The sequence below is a fragment of the Trachemys scripta genome, chromosome 10 (genome assembly GCF_013100865.1).
Source record: "Trachemys scripta elegans isolate TJP31775 chromosome 10, CAS_Tse_1.0, whole genome shotgun sequence".
Taxonomy (NCBI): domain Eukaryota; kingdom Metazoa; phylum Chordata; order Testudines; family Emydidae; genus Trachemys; species Trachemys scripta.
This window is the reverse complement of record NC_048307.1, coordinates 16,124,674-16,139,078: the sequence shown is the minus strand read 5'-3', so window position 1 is coordinate 16,139,078 and position 14,405 is coordinate 16,124,674. Positions and strand designations below refer to the sequence as shown.

The 14,405-nt window shown below is 41.7% G+C and overlaps 1 protein-coding gene across 1 annotated transcript; it reads right to left on the bottom strand.

Annotated features, from left to right (window-relative positions):
* Positions 1–94: 94 nt before the first annotated feature.
* On the bottom strand, positions 95–14,360 carry PDZD9 (PDZ domain containing 9). The gene is made up of 5 exons (XM_034783631.1): positions 14,318–14,360; positions 10,370–10,426; positions 8,492–8,668; positions 5,916–6,108; positions 95–896 (listed from the first exon to the last, which is right to left on the bottom strand). Exons 1-5 carry the CDS (start codon positions 14,358–14,360, stop codon positions 518–520), a joined length of 849 nt encoding a protein of 282 aa, XP_034639522.1. The 3' UTR covers positions 95–517.
* Positions 14,361–14,405: the final 45 nt, after the last annotated feature.

Genomic DNA, 14,405 nt, shown 5'->3' with positions numbered 1-14,405 from the left:
GGTGTGTGCCTTACAAAAACTACCAGAGATTAATAATAGGCTAACTACATTCTTCATGCAGATTAAATTTGTAATTGCCAGAGTTAATATCCCAGTTATATATCCTTAACACATTCAAGAATAGTTGTTGGTAAAATTGCCATTTGCACCATATTACCTTAAGTAAATTATCAGACTTACCTTTAAAAGCTGAAAGCAATATACTGCAGCTCTAGCACTTGCCTGCTGTACCTTGATCACTGGACTCACCGAACCAGCATGTTTAATGTTCCCTTCACAGGTAGGATTGATGGAGATTTTAGCAGGTTTTTTCTTAAGATCTGGAAGAGTGGCTTTGGATAGCAGCTATCATCTTAGAATCCAGATTTCCAAATATCCTAGGCAGTCAAGGCATGCTATGCTAAATCTTCAAATTACCTAATTTCAAAATCAATATTTTGAAAGTGAACCTTCAGCTGATAAAGTGCTTCAGAAAAATCCCATTTCTGAAGGTTTAAAATTGGATGTGACCATTCAGTTATTCCAAAATACTGGCAAACTCTTCAAGCCAAAATGCATCTGATATAGAGGAAGAAGATGATGTTGATTCGCTGTCATGTGTTTCCATAGTCCAGTATGAAGATCTAATGCCATCAGTAGCAAAGTCAGAACTATACCATGCATCAGAATCTTTATGAATTATAATGTCACATCCAATGTCAGCACCTACAGTAAATGTGTGTTTTTTTCTTTTAAATGCATGCCAAGTTTTCGAAATTGATGGCAATTCTTTGGTAGGATCATAACAAAATGATTGTGTAGTTTTGTATCTAAAACTTCCATCAGAGTCTCCATCTTCATAATCATCACTGCTTGTCCACGTGTCATCTTTTGTCTCACTGTCTTTACATGAAATGCTAAAAATGTACAAGAGTTACATAGCTTTAATTACAAGTTCTTTTACTTGTGATAAGGGTGTCAAAATTGAAATATTTGATTTGTGCATTTTTGTGTGTGTATTCTTCTGCTTGGACTTAACATAATGCTACAACATCTGGGTTTTAAACAACAAAAGGGAATGTCAATTTAAATATCTTTCAGTAAAATGAAAGCTATCCTTGTTTTATTCAGAATACTAAAGAATTTGACTTACTGACTTAGTTGCAACTAGGGCTGTCAAGTGATTAATCTGTTTAATCGCATGATTAAACAATAGAATACCACTTATTTAAATATTTTTGGATGTCTTCTACATTTTAAAATACATTGCTTTTCATTACAACACAGAATACAAAGTGTACAGTGCTCACTTTATTTTTTTATTACAAATATTCGCAGTTAAAATTCACTTAATATAAGTAGTGTAGTGCAATCTCTTTACCATGAAAGTTGAATTTACAGATGTAGAATTATGTACAAAAAATAAAACGAAGTAAAACTTTAGAGCTTTCAAGTCCACTCAGTCCTACTTCTTGTTCAGCCAATCACTCAGACAAACAAGTTTAGTTACAATTTGCAGGAGCTAATGCTGCCCGTTTCTTGTTTACAACGAAAGTGAGAAAAGACGATCGTATGGCACTGTTTGTAGCCAGCGTTGCAAGATATTTACATGCCAGCTGTGATAAAGATTCATATGTCCCTTCAGGCTTCAACCACCATTCCAGAGGACGTGCATCCATACTGATGACAAGTTCTGCTTAATAACGATCCATAGCAGAGCGGACCGATGCATGTTCATTTTCATCATCTGAGTCAGATGCCACCAGCACGAGGTTGATTTTCTTTTTTGGCAGTTTGGGTTCTGTAGTTTCTTCCACATTAGAGTGTTGCTCTTTTAAGACTTCTAAAAGCATGCTCTCAGATTTTGGACGGCGCTTCAGATACTTAAACGTGGGGTCAAGTATTGTAGCTATTTTTAGAAATCTCACATTAGTACATTCTTTGTGTTTTGGCAAATCTGCTGTGAAAGTGTTCTTAAAATGAACATGTGCTGGGTCATCATCCGAGACTGCTATAACATGAAATATGGCAGAATGCAGGTAAAATAGAGCAGGAAACATACAATTCTACACAAAGGAGTTCAGTCACAAATGTAATTAACACTTTTTTTTTAAACAAACATCAGCATGGAAGCATGTCCGCTGGAATGGTGGCCAAAACATTTGTATGCCCCTTCATGTATCAGACACATAAGCACCTTGCAAGGCCGGCTACAAAAGTGCCATGCGAATGCCTGTTCTCACTTTCTGGTGACATTGTAAATAAGAAGCGGGCAGCAGTATCTCCAGTAACTGTAAATAAAGTTGTTTGTCTTAGCAATTGGCTGAACAAGTAGGACTGAGTAGACTTGTAGGCTCTGAAAGTTTACATTGTTTTTGAGTGTGGTTATGTAACACAAAGGACAGAGTAGGCCTGTTACTCAATGAGGGGGGAAAGACAATAATAGAATATGTGGAAATGGGAGAGGTGCTTAATGACTTCTTTGTTTCAGTTTTCACCAAGAAGATTGGTGGTGAGTGGACAGTTAACATAGTGAATGCCAGTGAAAATGAGGTAGGATCAGAACCTAAAATAGGGAAAGAACAAGTCAAAAATTACTTAGACAAGTTAGATGTCTTCAAATCACCAGGGTCTGATGAAATGCATCCTAGAATACTCAAGGAGCTGACTGAGGAGATATGAGCCATTAGCAATTATCTTTGAAAAGTCATAGAAGACAGGAGACACTCCAGAAGACTGAAAAAGGGCAAATATAGTGCCCATTGTGACAGACCCAGACCAGTGGGGTACAGGAGTCTGGTAGAGGGCAAATATACTGGTCACTGGATGAGTAGTTTTCTGTTCCCTGAGTGACCAGAGCAGGGGCTGCACTAGAGTAATTAGGAACCTGCTAGAACCAGGTAAGGCAGGCAGGCTAATTAGAACACCTGGAGCCAATTAAAAAAGCTGCTAGAATCAATTAAGGCAGGCTAATCAGGGCACCTGGGTTTTAAAAAGAGCTCACTTCAGTTTGTGGTGGGAGTGAGGAGCACAAGTGTTATCAGACACCAGGAGGAAGGTCCTGTGGTGAGAATAAGGAAGTTGTTTGGAGAAGGCCATGGGGAAGTAGCCCAGGGAGTTGTAGCTGTCATGCAGCTGTTACAGGAGGCACTATAGACAGCTGCAGTCCCCAGGGCTGGAACCTGGAGTAGAGGGCGGGCCCAGGTTCCCCCCAAACCTCCCAATTGACCTGGACTGTGGGTTCTTCCAGAGGGGAAGGTCTCTAGGCTGTTCCCCAACCCACATGGTGAATCTATGAGGCAAGAAAATCCGCCAATAAGCGTAGGACCCACCAAGATAGAGGAGGAACTTTGTCACACCATCTATAAAAAGGGAAAGAAGGACAACCCAGGGAACTACAGACCAGTCAGCTTAACTTCTATACCTGGAAAGATAATGGAGCAAATAATTAAACAAACAATTTGTAAACAACTAGAAGATAAGGTGTTAAATAATAGAATGGATTTGTCAAGAACAAATTGTGTCAAATCAACCTGATAGCTTTCTTTGACAGGTTAACAAGCCTTGTGGATAGGGAGGAAGCAGTAGATGTGGTATATCTTGACTTTAGTAGGGCTTCTGATACTGTCTCACATGACCTTCTCATAAACAAACTTAGGGAAATACAACCTAGATGGAGCTACTATAAGGTGGGTGCATAACTGGTTGGAAAATCGTTCCCAGAGAGTAGTTATCAGTGATTCACAGTCATGCTGGAAGGGCATAACGAGTGGGGTCCTGCAGGGACTGGTTCTGGGTCCGGTTCTTTTCAATAATTTAGATAATGGCATAGAGAGTACACTAAACTAGGAGGGCTTGCAAGTGCTTTGGAAGATAGGGTTAACATTCAAAATGATCTGGACAAACTGGAGAAATGGTCTGAAGTAAATAGGATGAAATTCAGTAAGGACAAATGCAAAGTACTCCACTTAGAAAGGACCAATCAGTTGCACACATACAAATGGGGAAGTGACTGCCTAAGAAGGAGTACTGCGGAAAGGGATCTGGGGGTCATAGTGGATCACAAGCTAAATATGAGTTAACAGTATAACACTGTTGCAAAAAAAGCAAACATCATTCTGGGATGTATTAGCAGGAGTATTGTAAGCAAAAAATGAGAAGTAATTCTTCCACTCTACTCCGCACTGATTAGGCCTCAACTGGGTATTGTGTCCAGTTCTGGGCGCCACATTTCAGGAAAGATGTGGACAAATTGGAGAAAGTTCAGAGAAGAGCAACAAAAATGATTAAAGGTCTAGAAAACATGACCTATGAGGGAAGATTGAAAAAATTGGGTTTGTTTAGACTGGAGAAGACTGAGAGGGGACATGATAAGTTTTCAAGTACATAAAAGGTTGTTATAAGGACGGGGGGGGGGGAATTGTTCTTTTTAACCTCTGCGCATAGGACAAGAAGCAATGGGCTTCAATTGCAGCAAGGGTGGTTTAGGTTGGACATTAGGAAAAACTTCCTAACTGTCAGAGTGGTTAAGCACTGGAATAAATTGCCTAGGGAGGGTGTGAAATCATCATTGTGGATTTTAAGAGTAGGTTGGACAAACACCTGTCAGGGATGGTCTAGATAATACTTATCTGAATGCAGGGGACTGGACTAGATGACCTCTCGAGGTCTGTTCCAGTTCTTTTAAAAAAAAATCTACATTTGTAAGTTACATTTTCACAATAAAGAGATTGCACTGCAGTACTTCTATGAGGTGAATTGAAAAATACTATTTTTTGCTTGTTTTTACAGTGCAAATATTTGTAATCAAAAATAACAGTGTGAGCACTGTACACTTTATATTCTGTGTTGTAATAGAAATCCATATATTTGAAAATGTAGAAAAACATCCAAAAATATTTAATAAATTTCAATTGATATTCTATTGTTTAACAGTGCAGTTAATTTTTTTTGAGTTAATCACATGAGTTAACTGCAATTAATCGACAGCCCTAGTTGATATATACGTTTAAAGAACTAGCTTTCCAGATAGCCCCCTTCTTATTCTTATTGCCTGAACTTCCTCCTTCATTATCACTCTTGTGCCCTAATCAGATGCTTTTGAATTTCCCATTCCCAGCTAACTTCTCCTCTGTAAGCTCCCTCATCTTCTTTCCTGTTCCTGAGCTTTAGTCTTCCCTCCTTACTAGAACATCTGTCCCCATGCCTTAGAAAAACTTTTACTGCCTAGTGTCCCTAGCATCGATTACTACTTGTTGTAGTGAGGCTTATTTTTAGGAGATGAGAACTTATGACCTTTTTTTAAAAAGGGCCTCATAATACTTGTCTTTATAGAAACTGAACATAACACTACACAGCAATATAAACATTTCTAGAAAGGTCAACTAAGAGGTCATGAGGACTAAACATAGTAAGCCATGACCTTATTGTTAATACGGTTGAATGACTAGTGAGCCATTAAACTGTTTATTTGGTTACAGGTCTCTAGTTACCTGCATTTTGTAACATCATATAATAATCTAGGTGCTCAGCTACTATAAATAGGTATAGCTGCATTTAAGTCAAGGAAGCTATGCCAACTTATGCAAGATGAGGTGCTCTCCTTTTGAGGATGGGAAAAGTCTGAAATAGAAATTTGGTGTTTTATCTTAGTACTTTTGAACAATGTATAGGCAACAAACGCTGGAAGACCTGTTGGCTTTTCCAGGGAGGTAAGTTTTTAGGTAGTTGCACTTCTTTCAAGATATTTCTAAGAGTAGGAGACGATTATATTGGAAAGAAGTACATTTTTAAAAGAACTCTACCTTTTATACTTGATTAGTAATGAAACTAAAACCAGAATGCTACCACATCATTGCCCTGTCTTCCTCAGTAGACTAGTATAACTAAACTCTATATTGTGAAAAAAACCATTAAAAATAGCATTTGTTTCTTACTCTGTCTTCACAGGAGGCTTTACTTCAGGAATTAATTCAAGTGCATTTTGCCAGTGCTGAGGTACTTCAACAAAATCTCTGTAAACCCTGATCTGTAGAACTGTTCCTATGGGAATATTGTGCAAAAGTTGCCAAAGCTCTCGCAGTGTCCACCCTAAAACGTTAGCGTGTCCAATTTTAATCAAAATATCACCTGCCAGGGGAAAAATTCAAGAGTATTCAGTATAAAAATCCCAACTCTATACAGTAACTCCTCACTTAAAGTCATCCCAGTAAACGTTTCATTATTATGTTGCTGAGCAATTAGAGAACATTCTCGTGTAAAGTTGCACAATGCTCCCTTACAACGTTGTTTGGCATCCACCTGCATTGTCCACTGCTTGCAGAAAGAGCAGCCCATTGGAGCTAGCTGGTGGGGGCTTGGAACCAGGGTGGACCGCCCCCCCCCATCAGCTCCCCGCTCCCCTAAGTTCACTGTGTGGCAGCTGCCCAGCAGGCTATCGATTGCCAGGCAGTTCAGCTGTCCCTCCCCCCACTGCCTTGGAGCTGCTCCTGGGAGCCTCCTGCTTGCTGTGCAGACAGGGAAAAGAGGGGTGCTAATGTCAGGGTGTCCCCCCCTAGTCCCCGCTCCTTTACCCCATCTCCACAGAGCAGTGGAGGGACACAAGAGGGCTCAGGACGGAGGGAGTTTGCTGGCAGCAGCTGCTGTCGCAACTTGCTGATCGACTTAAAAAGGTAGTGTACTTAAAGTCGGGACAGCGTACTTAAAGGGGCAATGTGCATCTCTCTCTCTCATACACGGTGTGTGTGTCTCTGTCTCTCTCTGCCATGCTGTCTCCCCTCCCTCCGTTCGTGCTGCCTTGTAGAGTGTGAGGCTACATTAACAACAATGTGTTAACCCTTGAGGGCTCAGCTGAGTGCTAGTTCATCATTTAGCAGTAAGGCATTCCCTGGGAAATATCCCACCCTCTTCCACCCTGACTTCACCACCTCAACCAAGCTTCACAATCATCACTGTTGTGTACAGTATTAAATTGCTTGTTTAAAACTTATACTATGTGTGTGTATATATATATAGTCTTTTATCTGGTGAAAAAAATTTCCCTGGAACCTAACTTTCCCTATGTACATTAATTCTTATCGGAAAATTGGATTCGCTTAAACTAGCATTTTTCAGGAATATAACTACAATGTTAAGCGAGGAGTTAATATATATCTTCTGTTCACAGACCATAATTTAAAATGGCTGCATGAATTTGATACCCCTGATTAAATAGTACCTTTATTCTCCTTTTGTCAAACTGTCCTAAGATATTTTCACTTTAGTTAGAAATGTTAACTATAATCAGGCTATTACTCAGATGACTAAAGAACTATTACATTTGTTCCAAGAGGCAGCATATGATGACAATCCTAATTTATGGAGACATGAATTTATTGTTTTGAAAGTCTTATGTCAAGACTTCTGACAACATGAAGAACAATTATTTGTTAAAAGCTGTCAGCTGTGAAAGCACATCCAGTGTCCAGAAAGGAGAAATTTTATCTACAGTAAAAGTGTCATTTTCCCATTCCTGTGCCCAAGCAAATGTTCATTACAATAGGAGAGGGTCTACTTTTAAAAAAAATAAAATAAAATAAAAATCCCCATTTCAACAGAGGACCTCTCTTCAAGAACTTCAGTTAGTGGGGTCCAAGAACCAGGAATAATAATAAAATAAAATATTGAAAGAAGTTCACAAGGCATAAGGACCAGGAGAACTGGAGGCTGCCAAGTTCAACTGCAGTAATGAGATTACTGACATTTGCTGCACCCTGGTTCTCTTAGTATCCTCAAGGCATCAGGGCAGTAAGAGAGAAAAAAGGTGACTATGCTGAAACATCCAATTTTGTTCACTAAACCACTAGGCAATCCACCCTCTTTTGCCAAGGAAAGTATGGATAACCTAGTCTAAGGGAAACAAATGACCTAATACGTATCTTTTCCATTGTTAATTTTTATGACAACCTAAGCTGGGCTTTGAGTGATTTCTTTTTTGATCTTTAATCCTTTCAGATTGCTTTATATTAATTATTTTATAGTAAAATATGTTTATAGATGCATGTCGTAAGAAAACTGCACATTACAGTGCAGCTATGAAATATTAGTATGAAACACGAGTAAGAAATTTGTTTTGGTCTTGAATACTTAAAGTAGGATGCATAACACAATGTTCCAATCCCATTTCTATTATATATAAAAGTTTGTGCAATTTAGATATGCCTTTTTCTTAATCTAATTAGGAAATAGTCACCTCTATCAGCCAATTTTAATCAAATTAAGACAATAGGAATTTTAATATAAAACTGGACTGGCTTCATTTATCAGTTAGATATTTCTGTGACATGAGCCTGACTCTCATATTGCTTGTACCAGTTCTATGCCACTGTAATTCCACTGATTTAAGTAATATTACTCCTGATTTACATCAGCATAAATTAGGTCAAAAGCAGGGCAACAAAGTATAAACTCTGGAATGGAACATACTTATGAAATTCTGAAGATTAGGGTTGTGGTATTTTTTTTTTTTTTTTACCTGGTTTGAGTCTTCCATTCTTAGCTGCAGAGCCTTTCTCAACCAGACTTGTCATCTGGAGATATGGTCCATTCTGAATTACTATAAGACCTAATCCTTGTTCTCCCATCTTAATATTGGTCTTTAATGTAGCACTCAAAGTATGTTCAGAGATCTTTTCCAGTGCCGGAAACTGCCCTTTGGAAAGTGAGAGGGACATTTTAATACTTGAAATTATGATATTGTGATTTTCTTACTCCACCATCACAAGCCCTAATTCAGCAAAGCAAGTAAGCAGGTACTTAAATCCATTCCATCAGCAAAGCACTTTAGTCTCACATGCTTAAAGTTCAACAGATGCTTAAGTGCCTTTCTGAATAGGGTGGGCTGCTGAATTGGTGCCAGAAAACACACCTATGTAAACGTTACATTGTGTATTCCATAAATGATCTAAAAAGAAATATTTCTAAAATAGCTTTTTCTCAACACACTCAGAAGCCTGTTTCTAAAAGTTCACACACTGTATTGAGCAAAACAAACAAATATTGCTTACATTGTATATTACTTTAGATTCATTTTAAATGGCTGTATGCATTCAGGGAAGGAAGAGAACAAGGTAGAGAAATAACAGCACAGTGAGGCCACCAACTGTTAGAGCTTTCAAGAAAGCTGAAAATTCATATGAGAAAATTAATTTCCTGTGTCAATATTTTTGGATAAGATTCATATCCAAATTGCCAGCGGATGGGTTTTACACACTACTGCTTGCATGAAGGAAGGGAATAGGGCTTGGCAAAGGTATTTCATTTCTTTAGATGCTATACCCTGGGCATTCACTATCCATTAAAATGTGTAATATAAATAGTACACAATAAAGGACAGCTCATTCTAACTCGACTTCACCAGCGAACATAATGAAGATCACAAAATGAATCCTCCAACCTTCAGCTTGCCTCTGGACCAAAAGCCTGGAAAATGATGAGATTGCAGCAAAAGTATATTAAAACAAGCTTTCTGTTTTAAGAAGATGTAAGCTTTGGGCTTCTGTGGCAGAAATACTACTCCTATTTTAAACTTACGCAGCACTTTCTCTCCAATGATTTCAAAGCACTTTATGAAAGTACCTAAGGATTACCACCATTTTATAGATGGAGGAGGGTAAAGCACAGAAAGATTAAAGGCATAATTTAAAATCCACTGAAGTCAATAGGAGTCTATTCATTGACTTCAGTGGGCTTGTGATCAGGCCTGAAGGGAATGTCTACACCTCAGCTGGGAGAGTGATTCCCAGCCTGGGTAGACAGACTCGCATTAGCTCCACTTGAACTAACACACTAAAATTAATGTTGACATTGTGGCACAGGGTAGCTCTCCAAGTATGAGTCCAACTAGCTCAGGTGGCTAATCTGTGCCGCCACCCATGCCACAATGTCCGCACTGCAATTTTAGTGCGCTATTTCAAGCAGAACTAGCTTATGTCTGTATACTGACGCACGGAGACATACTCCCAGTTAGTGTAAACATACCCTAAGTAATTTGCCCAAAATCATAGAATATCAGGGTTGGAAGGGACCTCAGGAGGTCATCTAGTCCAACCTCCTGCTCAAAGCAGGACCAATCCCCAGGCAGATTTTTGCCCCAGATCCCTAAATGGTCCCCTCAAGGATTGAACTCACAACCCAAATCACATAGAAAGTCTGTACTATAATGAGGATTAGAATCCAAGTTTCCTGATTTCTGGCTCTGTATTCACTACACTAGATTACCCTGCAGCACATGACAGGAAGAATAAAAGCATAAAATAAGAGAGGGCCTGAGCCAAAGCCCATTGAAATGAATGGAAAGACCTCCACATTGACTCCAATGGGCTTTGGATCACGCTCTTGATTCTATCCTCACCTGATATTGACCCATTTCCATAATCTCCAGGGAAAGTGTCTGGATTTCTTTTTTGTTCTGTAGGGAGAGAAAATCAGAAACTTTACAAACCTTACCCTGCAGCACCCTACATTACTCATAAAGCTCTGCAAGGCCAACCCTAAATTCTGCAGGTCTTCTGAATGAAGTAATATCCATCTCTCTTCCCCTGAAGTGACATTCTCTCCTCTGGCCATCTGCCCTGTATCCCACTCCAGATTTTATGAGAATGCAATATGTATCAAACTACTCAACCGTCCACCCCCTCCAAAAGAAGAGGTGTCTCTGGATGCTGAGACGTGGGGTGACAAAGGTCTAGGAAGGAGGCAAGTAATCTGGTCATAGGTATAGGGGTAACAAGAGGATGCCCAAAGCTTGGAACCCCTTCAAATGCAGAGTTTGGGGCTCTCCTGAAGTACTGAGGTGATGGTGGGAAGATGGGAGAACAGGAAAGGACGCAATAGGTTGGGAGGGAATTAAAACTCATTTGGTTTCATTTTCACCGGCTGGTGTATCAGAAGCTTCTGCCCCTTCCATGGATCCCAGACTATAAGAGAAAATCAAATGGACAAATGTCTCAGGCGTGTCTCTTTGAAAGCAGCTGTCTCCCCATGGTGGCCTGTGGGGGAAGAACAGAGCAGCAGGAGAGGAGGAGTTTTCAAACACCCAGTAACTGTTTAGAATCCTAGGGCAGTCAGGTTCTGAGTCTCCCACAGTCCCCAGCTACTGGAGACCATAAAAGCCTCACCATGCAGTAGACACACACAGACGCGCTGGCCAGGATTCAAGCTTTCAATATTCCCTTGCTTGGTGACAGATGTGGGGGAAGTTTTCGGTTTGGCTAGGTATGTGTTGCTGATTGCTATATTGGCTGGATTATTTCAGTCTAGCACAGCAACTTTGCCAATGGCTGCAGTTCAGACTCTCTTTCTAAAGCTCCAATCCTGCCTAAACTCTTATGCACATATGAGCCACACAGAGTGTCACTTCTGTACCACATTGTTGAATCTTCACATATCCTTAGGCATGTATTCTTCTTTCAATAATCCTCAATTCAACAATAATAGTCCATTATGATAATTTGTGACCTAAAAAAAGACAGTACTGGGACACAATTTATCTTAAAGATTGCCGAATCACATTGTTAATACATCATTTTAAATCCTTAGCTCTCCCATCTCTGCCACATACCAACTATCCCTACTCAGAAGGAACGATTCCAGTTTTTTTTTTCAACTAATATATTACCGGTACTATTTTCAATCCCTCTTAAATATCTGTCCAGAGCAGGATGTTTCAACAGAAGCTGAAGATAGATCCTATCCTCCTACCCTGGTCTGAAAAAAAACAGCAGAAAACAAAACAAACAACCCCCTGCCCCCAATTTATTGCTTTTGAATGCTGTTTAGATGTTTTTAGTAGTATCTTCTTTGTTATTGCTTGCTACCTCCCATCTGGCAAGTGACTTGAGCACAGATGATTGCTATTATTTTTTGGTTGCATGGGAGATTCACATAATAGGCAACTGGATAACCACCTGCTTGGAGTTCGTCTGCCAGCTATACTTTGTTTAGGCCAGGATTATGGCTTCTCTGTAAAGCTGAGTAGGCATTGGCAGGAAGAGGTATTGCTAGTATTTTCAGCATTTTTTAAAGCTACCTGTGGATTTTGGGCTGCTAGACTTTAGAATTTACAATAGCAATAATCGTACAACATTCTCACATCACTGGGAGCAAGACTAAGGCACAGAGTTATAATTTTGATAACCAGTAGGACCAAGGGTGGGATGAATGCTCAGTTGTTCCAAGCATTCTCTTTTAGATAGTTACTTACTGGAAAAAGCATGTAATCAATAGTCACTGTATTTGGATTAGTTTTCCAGATAAGGTTAATTAGATTTGCTTCCAGACACCTACTAATACAGATAATAATAATTAGCACTTTGATAACGTTTTACATTTTCAAAGTGCTACAGAAACATGAATTAATCAATCCTGACAATGTCCCAATTTTTATCCTTATTTTGCACATGTTGCAACTGTAACACTTTGAAATTAAGCAACTTGCCCAACGTCACAAAGTTTGATAGTGGTCAAAACCTGAATTAGAACTCAGGAGAAAGGGTGGTGGTGTGATTAAAGCACTGGTCTGTGATTCAGCAGATCAGAGTTTGATTTCTGACTTTTCTATTGCCTTCCTATACAACTTGAGCAACTCACTTACTCTAGTCTCTCTGCACTTTGATTCCCCATGCATAAAATAGAGACAATATTTCTCTTACTTCATAAGGGTGTTGTGAGGATGTCTATTAATGTTGTGAAGTGCTCACATACTACAGTAATGGAGGTCATATAGGTAGACAGACATATAGATTTTCTATCTCATGAGTCAGTAGCTGTGGTAGATCAAAGCTCAATCCCCCCTAGACCACACTGCCTTCAGTTAAGAAGTACTTAACACTTTCAGGACATTACTGCACAGTGGAGCAAGCCAGGCAACAGTGCCTTGATATTTACATATTTAGGATGCCGCCAATTCTTTGATCATTGGGTACCAATCTCCACAGCCAAGCTTAAAGGATTATGACATGCCTGCTGACAGTGGGGAGCAAAAGGGGCAATTGCCCAGAGGCCCGGGCGATTTAAAAGGGCCTGGGGGCCCCCAGCCACCATCACTGGCAGTGCAGCAGGGCTAAGGCAGGCTTCCTGCCCGCCCTCACTCCACACCGCTCCCAGAAGCGGCCAGAACGGCCCTACGGCCCATGGAGGGGAGGGCAGGGGGTCTCCATGAGCTACCCCTGCCTCGAGCACCAACTCTGCGGCTCCGATTGGCCGGGCAGCAGCGTGCAGAGATGGAGGTCCCCCGCCTAGGAGCTGCTTCCAGAGGGGTTTGCCGGTTGCTTTCGGGAGCTGCCCGAGGTAAGCGCCAAACTCCTGACCCTACTCCTGCACCCCAACCACCGCCTAGAGATAACACCCCACAACCAAACTCCTTCCCAGAGCCCACACCCCGCACTCCCTCCTGCACCCAAACTCTCTCCCAGAGCCCGACCCCTCACCCCCTTCCACACCCAAACTCCCTCCCAGAGCCTGCACTCCCTCCTGCACCCAAACTCTCTCCCAGAGCCTGCACTTCCACCTGCAGCCCAACCCCCCGCCCTAGTCTGATGAGAGTGAGTGAGGGTAGGGGAGAGTGAGCAACAGAGGGAGGGGGGATAATGTGAGAAGGGGCAGGGTAGGGGTGTGGCCTCAGGGAAGGGGCGGAGCAGGGGTGGGGCAAGGGTCTTTGGGTTGTGCATTTAGACAGTTGGCAACCCTACTGGGCAGGCATGTGGAAACCCTGGCTGTGCCAGAAGAACACGCCCAGCAGCGCAGCCGGCAGCTCACTGGGCACCAGCCAGCACAGGTGCAGCACCACCCAAATGTCAGGTGGATCACGGTCGCGCAGGCGCAGCTTGTGCATGCATGGGAGCCCATTGACTGTTCTGCCCTGGGGCCGGAAATTGCCCTGCAGGCCTGGATTATGGGGTGCATTGCCTTCATTTCTGCAGCAAATGCCCCAGACCCCCACCCCAAAGGGAGGAACTTGCCCCCTTCAGCACGAGGCCTTCACTCCCAAAACAGGAGGGAGTCTCCCCACCCCAAAATGAGAGTCTCTCCCCCCAAAACAGGGAGTCTCCCCGCACAAATAGCCCCCCCCAAATCCCTGTGGGATTCTTCCCTCCCCAAATACGAGCCCCTTCTAAGAAAGCCGCCTTCCAAATGAGAGCCCTCCCCGCACCAAAACTCCTCCATTCCCCAGCATGAATGGACTCTCCCGGCTCCAGCCCCATAATCCCGCCCCTCCTGTGCTACACCACTGGGGGGGAGAGGGGGAGGCAGCCAGGCTCCTAAGGGCTGACAGCACCTCTTACAAAGGCCCCGCCCCTACCTGCCTCAATACCCGTTAGAAACACCTCGTCCCCCCTCTCCATGTCTACCCACCCCTTGGAGAAGCCCTGTCCCTCGCTTGATCCCCG

Bases quoted from the DNA above. Each gene is read 5' to 3' on its own strand.
- PDZD9 (XM_034783631.1), bottom strand. From the start codon at position 14,360: ATGGAGAGGGGGGACGAGGTGTTTCTAACGGGTATTGAGGCAG. The intron at 10,427-14,317 runs GTAGGGGCGGGG...CTCTCCCTACAG, and splicing joins TCTAACGGGTATTGAGGCAG to AACAAAAAAGAAATCCAGAC. The intron at 6,109-8,491 runs GTAAAAAAAAAA...TTCCCCTGGCAG, and splicing joins GAATGGAAGACTCAAACCAG to GTGATATTTTGATTAAAATT.